Raw genomic sequence first — 8,576 nt, forward strand, 5'->3', positions numbered from 1 at the left:
TTGGGCAAAAAGAATAAATAAAATAACCATAGTTATCAATTCAGCATATTGATCCAAAAACTGAAATCTAACAAAAATAATGAATCATCAAAATAAGATCGCATTAGGCAATTCATGAAGGGTGATGACTTATGATGTGTCCCAACACACAAGGGGCAATTTAATTGGCCAGACCACTCCCAACTCGTCTTCCCATTGGTCCACGTAAGCAAGAATGACATGCTTGTAATTTTCAACACCCTATAAAAGCACAGAGCAACACTCGCATCATCATCAATACAAACTCCATCATTCAATAACAACACGGTGACGAACACACTACAAACCACCATGGCTCCGTCGTCTTCACGCCGGTCTCTACTTCTTCTCGCCGTAGTTTCCATAGGTAATTAATCTATTGTTCTCATTCACTGTTCAGATCTCATTCAAATTTTCTTTTCATTGCTTGTGTTATTGCTGTTTAGATCTTGTTCGATTTCTATGGATCTGATTAGATCTTAACCCTAATTGCATCACATTCTAATATTATAATGCTTTATTATCACCTAATAGATAGTATCAATAACAGTATCAGTTTTGACATGCAACTTTCTGTAATTTGGAATCTGCATCTAAGAAAACTCAATTTAAAACTATTAGTTTTCGTTATGCTTTGAATCTGCTTCGAATCTTAGGGAACTGGTGTTATTACGTAGTATTGATTTTCTTATTACTTTTTACACTTGGTTTAGAACTCCAATTTGTTGGCGGTTTCTCCTAATTTGAAAAGAATCTGTGTAATAATTTTTTTTTATTTTATTTCAATTTTTAGTTTTCAACTACAAACAAATTTTGTTAATTGCATGCTTACTAATTTATTTTATTGGCTTCTAATAGTAATGTATTGATTTTGTAATGCTGCCTTTAGAATTTAATTAAATGATTTCCTGTTGTTTTGTGCTTATTGATTTTTTGGATGCGGTCATACAGCCATACTTATATGATTTGACGTTATTTAAATGCTTGTGTTTTTATGGTTATAAACGTTCTGGGGGTTTTGTTGTAGGATGTCTGTTTGCATCATCTGTTGCAAAAGAGGAAGCTACCAAGTTGGGGACTGTTATTGGGATAGATCTTGGAACAACATATTCGTGTGTTGGTGTTTACAAGAATGGCCATGTTGAGATCATAGCCAATGACCAAGGTAACCGTATCACGCCATCATGGGTTTCTTTCACCGATGACGAGAGATTGATTGGGGAGGCTGCAAAGAATCTTGCAGCTGTCAACCCTGAAAGGACCATCTTTGATGTCAAGAGACTAATTGGAAGAAAGTAAGACATTCTTATATGTTGTTCATAAATGATTAGATTACTAAGCTGTTATAATTTGATTTAATGGGATCAATGTTGACTGAGGTGTTTTTGCTTGTAGATTTAATGATAAGGAAGTTCAGAGAGACATGAAGCTTGTTCCTTACAAGATTGTCAATAAGGATGGAAAACCATACATTCAGGTCAGAGTAAAGGATGGTGAGACCAAGGTCTTCAGTCCTGAGGAAGTCAGTGCTATGATTCTGACTAAGATGAAGGAAACTGCCGAAGCATTCCTCGGAAAGACTATTCGTGATGCTGTCGTTACTGTCCCAGGTGAATAAGCCAACTACAATGTTCCTCATGTAATCTTGATTATTTTCTCTTGCCTTTTGTTTTTATTCTAATGTTTACCGTTTTATTTTGAAATGTACAGCTTATTTCAATGATGCTCAGAGACAGGCCACCAAGGATGCCGGTGTCATTGCCGGTCTCAATGTTGCTAGAATCATCAATGAACCCACAGCTGCGGCCATTGCTTATGGATTGGACAAGAAAGGTGGAGAGAAGAATATTCTCGTCTTTGATCTTGGAGGTGGTACTTTTGATGTCAGTGTCTTGACAATTGACAATGGTGTTTTTGAGGTTCTTGCTACAAATGGAGATACCCATCTTGGAGGTTAGTTTTTGCTATATAATAGAAGAATAAAACAATTTTTACTTTCTATAAAACGTTATTCTACTGTTACTGCTTGCTAACTCTGTTCCATTGTTTACTAGGTGAGGACTTTGATCAGAGAATAATGGAGTACTTCATTAAGTTGATCAAGAAAAAGCATGGAAAGGATATTAGCAAGGACAACAGAGCACTTGGCAAACTGAGGAGGGAGAGTGAGCGTGCCAAGAGAGCTCTCAGTAGCCAGCACCAGATCCGTGTGGAAATTGAATCACTTTTTGATGGAGTTGATTTCTCCGAGCCACTTACCCGTGCTCGTTTTGAAGAGTTGAACAATGATTTGTTCAGGAAGACCATGGGACCTGTGAAGAAGGCAATGGACGATGCTGGATTACAGAAGAATCAAATTGATGAGATTGTTCTTGTTGGTGGAAGTACTAGGATTCCGAAGGTACAACAACTTTTGAAGGATTTCTTTGACGGAAAGGAGCCAAATAAGGGTGTCAACCCTGATGAAGCAGTTGCCTTTGGTGCCGCAGTGCAAGGAAGTATTTTGAGTGGAGAGGGTGGAGAAGAGACCAAAGGTACTCTTCTAGTCTTTTAATAGCTAAATGTTTTTTTATTTATTTTTTTATTTTTATATTGATACAAGTAGATTTCAAGATTTCAAGCATTACACCGGCTCATTATTGTGATATTTTCTGTATTCAGATATTCTTCTGTTGGACGTTGCACCACTTACCCTTGGAATTGAAACTGTTGGCGGAGTTATGACAAAGTTGATTCCAAGAAATACCGTTATCCCAACCAAAAAATCTCAGGTTTTTACCACATACCAGGATCAGCAGACAACTGTTTCCATTCAGGTACTTTACCATTAATCCACTGCCATTATACATCAAGTTGCTTTGATGTTTTCCTTCTAAAACAAGATGTTGACTGCATAATGAATTTAAAGGGGGTTGAATTCAATTTTAATGCTGTTTGTTTTTAATATATAGGTGTTTGAAGGTGAGAGGAGTCTCACAAAGGATTGCCGTCTTCTCGGGAACTTTGATCTGTCTGGAATTCCACCAGCTCCAAGGTTTGTTTTGTGCTATCATGGTGTCTTCACTGAATTTTCTCAATTGGTGTTTGCATTATAATTAATTGGTTTCTCTTTTTGTAATTGAACAGAGGTACCCCTCAAATTGAAGTGACCTTTGAAGTAGATGCAAACGGTATTCTTAATGTTAAGGCAGAAGACAAGGGTACTGGCAAATCAGAAAAGATCACCATTACGAACGAAAAGGGACGCCTTAGCCAGGAAGAAATTGACCGAATGGTTCGCGAAGCCGAGGAGTTTGCCGAGGAAGACAAAAAAGTCAAAGAAAGAATTGACGCTCGGAACTCTCTTGAAACCTATGTCTACAACATGAAAAACCAAGTTAATGACAAGGATAAACTGGCTGACAAGTTGGAGTCGGATGAAAAGGAGAAAATTGAGACCGCAGTGAAGGAAGCACTTGAATGGCTCGACGAGAACCAAACTGTTGAGAAAGAAGAATTTGAAGAGAAGCTTAAAGAAGTAGAAGCCGTCTGCAACCCAATTATCACTGCTGTATACCAGAGGGCAGGTGGAGCTCCAGAAGGGGGTGCATCAGGGGAGGATGAAGACGAAGACTCTCGCGACGAGCTCTAGAGATGTTTTGTGTTTGCTCACATTTGGCTCCCACTTCTGAAAGCACAATGACGAGAAAGTAGTAAATCCTGCGGAATCTAGTAGGTTAAATTTTTTATGATCATGGGAGAGTTAAGAAGAATTCCCCAGAAATTTTTATTCATAGATAATTAACTTGTACTTTTTCTTGTGTTTAGCTATTTTTGAGATAATACATATATTCAGCTTTCTGTACTTGTTTTGGTGTTCATGCTGTGCATTATTTGTTTGCTTGTTTTATGACTTCCATTGGGGATTTGGGGTCTTAGATCTTGGGGACTTGGGAGTTAGAACTGAGAATAGTGTGCCCTATGCTGAACCTTAGGATTATGATATATATATATATATATATATATATATATATATATATATATATATATATATATATATATATATATATATATATATATATATATATATATATATGTTAGTGTTGATTTATGAGTTGGAACAAGATGGTTATATAGTACTTTTTCCCATACCATATGGACGAATTCTGGGCAAAATCATGTCGTTTTAAACCTGTTTTAGACCTTTTGAATTATCTGACTCGCTAAATTTAACCTATATTGTGCGCTACTGTGTCCTTTTAGACCTATGATTGCAAAATTAAAATGGGATGAAGATAAATGACAATCATATTTATATAATAAATGTTAATAAAAAATTGGCATTCTTATGCTAAGTTTTTCTATGCAATTTATGATAAGTTTTATTCCACCTTAACTATGCTTTTTACTCTTCACAAATCATAATATCTTACCTTTTATCAATAAAAATCACTACGTATGTGACTTCATGGACCTCGGCTACAAGCTTGAGTAATTTAGATGATCTTTATTAGAAGTGAGAGAATTGATTTATTTTTTGATTGATCAACCATATCATTTAAGTTGTCATTTAAAAGACTTAATAGCTTGTTTTAGTGGTATTCGCGGTGCCGTTTGGGCGGTTTTGACGAAAAAATCATCCCAACCGCAAAAGAAAAAATCGTGCGGTTTGGTTTGGTTCGGTTGGCTTTTAAAAAAAATTTGAACCAAACCAATCTAATGCGGTTTGGTTTGGTTCGGTTGGTTTGGTTTTTTGCAAATATTTTATTGAGCCATACATATACATATAGATGACAACATAACTTTGTATTTACACATTCATACACTATCAAATAACAACAAAACTCGTCATATTTTGTCAACAACTTTCTATTTAATATGTAAAAATTAAATTAAACAAAAGTGGAATAATAAACATAAAATAATAGTATAAAACAATATAAAAATTATTAGAATGAAAAAAAAATAGAAGTGACGAGAGATTAGTGAAAGTGAAAAAGAAAAAACAAAAGAGTTGAGAGATTAGAGAAGAATATGTGCGATAAAAACGAAACTGAAATAGGGAACATTTGCATAAAAATGAGAAGGTGAAACAGAAAAAATATAAGAGAGTAGAGATTATAGAAAAATAGGGAAGATGTATGTGGCAAAGAAGGCGTGATAATGCTATTAGAGAAATCATATGTGTAAGGATGAGAAAAGTGTTCGTAATCATAAGGTTAAGGTGTAATAGATTTAAGTTTGGGTTGGATGTGAGTTAAGTAAAAGTTCGGTTGTAACATAATGCGGTTTGATTCGGTTTGGTTTATAAAATACAAACCGCAAACCGAACCGAACCGTGCAGTTTTGTTAAAAGATGATCCAAACTAATCCGAACCAAATGCGGTTTTTTGCAGTTTCGGTTTGGTTTGGTTTGGTTTGCGGTTTTCTATTGGGTTGGTTTGGTTTTGAAAACGCCTAACCTGTTTGGATCTGCGGAGAAAAATTGGAGATGCCCGTTTTGGAACAGAAGCTACATTTTGCTTCTTGTTTTCACGGTAAAGTGACACCTATTGCTTCTTGTTTTCACAGTAAAGTGGCACCTAAACGTGGGGTGAGCTATTGTAGAAGCTATTCCAAACACACCTTTAGACCATCTCCAGTGATAGTTTCTTTGTTCCAGCGGTAGTTTCTTTATTCCAGTTCGCTTATTGTCTTTAAAAAAATAGTTTGATGCATATTATTGTCAGATAACTACATTTCCAACAAAACTTTATACACCTACACCTGCACCTGCTTCATTGACATTGTTCTGAAATATTTTCCTTAATCCCAAAGCACCTTCGAGCACATATTTGATTCTAAAATATGTTTTATATTTTCAATTTAGTATGTTCATATAAAGTTTTACCTTAATATTTTTTTTTGCCTCATATATTATATTAGTGGTTATTTTGCTCCTTTAATTTAAAAAAAAAACACTCTCGGCCTTAAATTTTTTATGACTGATTTACCTACGGAAAAATCAGTCACTAATAAGTTCTCTAGATTTTTAAGTTCTTTTTCATCTTCTTTTAAACTCAAAATAAGAAAACCAATATTTGTGGCAAAAGACATACTTCCAGATCTATATTCATCCTCCTTCTTTCTCATCGGAGTTGTTAGCATATCCACTTCTAACTGCTAAGCTTTTCCATTCCAAATTCTTTACAGTATTAATCATAAGAATATGTTGCTTATGATGTTCTTGGTTTTGTTGTTGTAACATTTTATTCAACTAATTTTCATTGTGTGAATTCAATACAGACATTATACACTTTATATTTTTCTCTGAAATCTAATATGATATCTATTGGTAATTGTTCCAAATGACCAGTGATCTTGATTGCTCAACACCATATATATAAAAATGACTTCGCTATTATATTTTTACTTGAACACTCTCAAATTCCTTCGCTATTATTGTCTGGATTGTTCAAAAATAGATCTCTAAAATTCCTTTGCCCTCATAGGAGTTTCTTCTAACACACTTCATAGTAACACACTTCATAGAAACATTGATGGGCATTTGGATTTGGATTGAAATGAGAGAGATGAAGGGGTTTGGATTTGTTGGGAAGAATGAGTGAAGTAAAAACTTTAAATTTGTGGGAAAGAATAAGAACGCTAATACATTTCTTCCATTGAGAACAATAAAAATATTGGCAAGTTTTTACTTTTGCCAATCGATTGACAATCAATTGGAGAAGTTCAAAAATGCGCTCTAATCGATTATGACAACGCCTTAATGACAGATAATAACTAAATATACTTTCTTATGATTTGGAGAAGTTCACAAACATGATTTCATTTTCCACTTTCTCTAATTTTTTTTTATTTTACTTTCTCTCACTAAAATTTTAATCGTCTTTCGTAAAAGTCATTTTGCGAGAGAGGAAGTTGAGATTTTGAAAGTAGATTTGTAAGTCCACCAAGAAAATTTTGATTTTTAACTAAGTTGAACATTTCATCTATATAGAGATTGTTTCTTTGGGTTCAAAGCTAAACTTGTAAAAAGTTTTGGTTTGGAGATTGTGTGATCAAGTCTCTGTGTAGGTTTGAAAGTTCAGCTTGTTCAAAAAATTTCAAAGGTTCGAGATCAACCCGGTGGTAAAATCTCATAGGTTTCTGATTAGCCCGATATAAAATGAAGTATTGGTTAAAGCTCAGCCCGTGATAAAAACTTGTTTCGGTTCGAGATCAACCCGATGGTAAAATCTTACAAGTTATTAGTTAGCCTGATAATGAAAAACCAAGTTTCGTTTTGCGAGCTTAGCCCGATGTTAAAAGCTCTTAATTTCAATATCAACTCGAGATAAAATTTGTTTGAAGATTTAATATTAACCACTCCAAGTTTATTGTGCAAGGAATACTAACTACTTCAATCCTCGTTTGGAAGGAAGACTCGCTGCTTCTCTCCCGTGTTTACTGTTTGGTTGAAAGTTTTATTCGTTTAACGGATATTCGCATGTATATGAGGCAAATATGAATATCATATTTATCTAACGGGGCAGATACCAATATCATACTATCCGCCCCATGGATATCAATACATCTCTACCCATAATGCATGTAGAGAAATTTTCAGAGATGCATATACTAAATAAGAGTTTTTGAAGATGCATCTCCAAATTTACCTCAGAAATATTCAAAGATATATCTTCAAATTAAATTTTAACAAAAATGATTTATGGTACTTTTAAATATAATTTTGAGTTTTTTGATGTGTGAAAACCATAAGAGTAAGAAAAAATTGACAATTTCTGAATGCATCTTATGTCTTCTTAGAGACCCCGGCGAAATTCCCCTAATACACAATAATATTTGTTTGTTTTAATATATATTTTTTATTACATATGATATGTGTTTAATGAGACCACATTATGTTATGTTTTTCTGTATTTTTAATGAGGAGAGATATATTTACGCCAAGAGTAAGTGTTAGAACACTTACGTTCTCGAGATCCCGTGTTAGAACACTTACTCCAAATCTTAATCATTGATTATCATTAATCTAACGAGTTTAATTAATTTTTAATATAAAAAATAATTAGATTAAATGATCAATTAAAACCGTTAGATTAATAAAAATCAATGGTTAAGATTTGGAATAAGTGTTCAACACTTACTTTTGGAGTAAATATATTCCTCCTCTTTTTAATTTATGAATATAAAATACATTATGTAATTTATATAAGTTATTTATATGCACTCTATTATAATATTTGTTTAATGAAACCATATTAGAGTAAATTTATATATAATAAGATAATATAATTAATATAATTGATAGACATCTTATTCTAATTTTTTTAACACTTATTATTTCTAATATCTATATCTGAAAACCTTCCTAAAATTGAAATATTAAATTACTTAAAAAATGTATATTAAAAATCTATCCCTTAAATAAAATATTAAATCCGTTCGAAGATATATTTCTTAATAGGAAAATTTGTCAATTTAAAAACCCATGTTTTGAATTTCATCTATGGGCCGCCGGCAAGGGACCAATGACGCAATGATTTGAAATTACATTAGCGGCTAAGGGCAATTATTAA

General features: G+C 33.4%; 1 protein-coding gene across 1 annotated transcript; it reads left to right on the top strand.

The window, feature by feature from the left end:
* Window positions 1-229: 229 nt before the first annotated feature.
* Window positions 230-3,862, top strand: LOC131603748 (luminal-binding protein-like). Its single transcript, XM_058876170.1, has 8 exons — window positions 230-385; window positions 1,046-1,313; window positions 1,414-1,628; window positions 1,729-1,971; window positions 2,073-2,552; window positions 2,680-2,834; window positions 2,970-3,052; window positions 3,145-3,862. The coding sequence occupies exons 1-8, from the start codon at window positions 331-333 to the stop codon at window positions 3,647-3,649; spliced, it is 2,004 nt and encodes a 667-aa protein (XP_058732153.1). The 5' UTR covers window positions 230-330; the 3' UTR covers window positions 3,650-3,862.
* The last annotated feature ends 4,714 nt before the right edge of the window (window positions 3,863-8,576 follow it).

This window comes from Vicia villosa, linkage group LG5 (assembly GCF_029867415.1).
Source record: "Vicia villosa cultivar HV-30 ecotype Madison, WI linkage group LG5, Vvil1.0, whole genome shotgun sequence".
Lineage (NCBI taxonomy): Eukaryota > Viridiplantae > Streptophyta > Magnoliopsida > Fabales > Fabaceae > Vicia > Vicia villosa.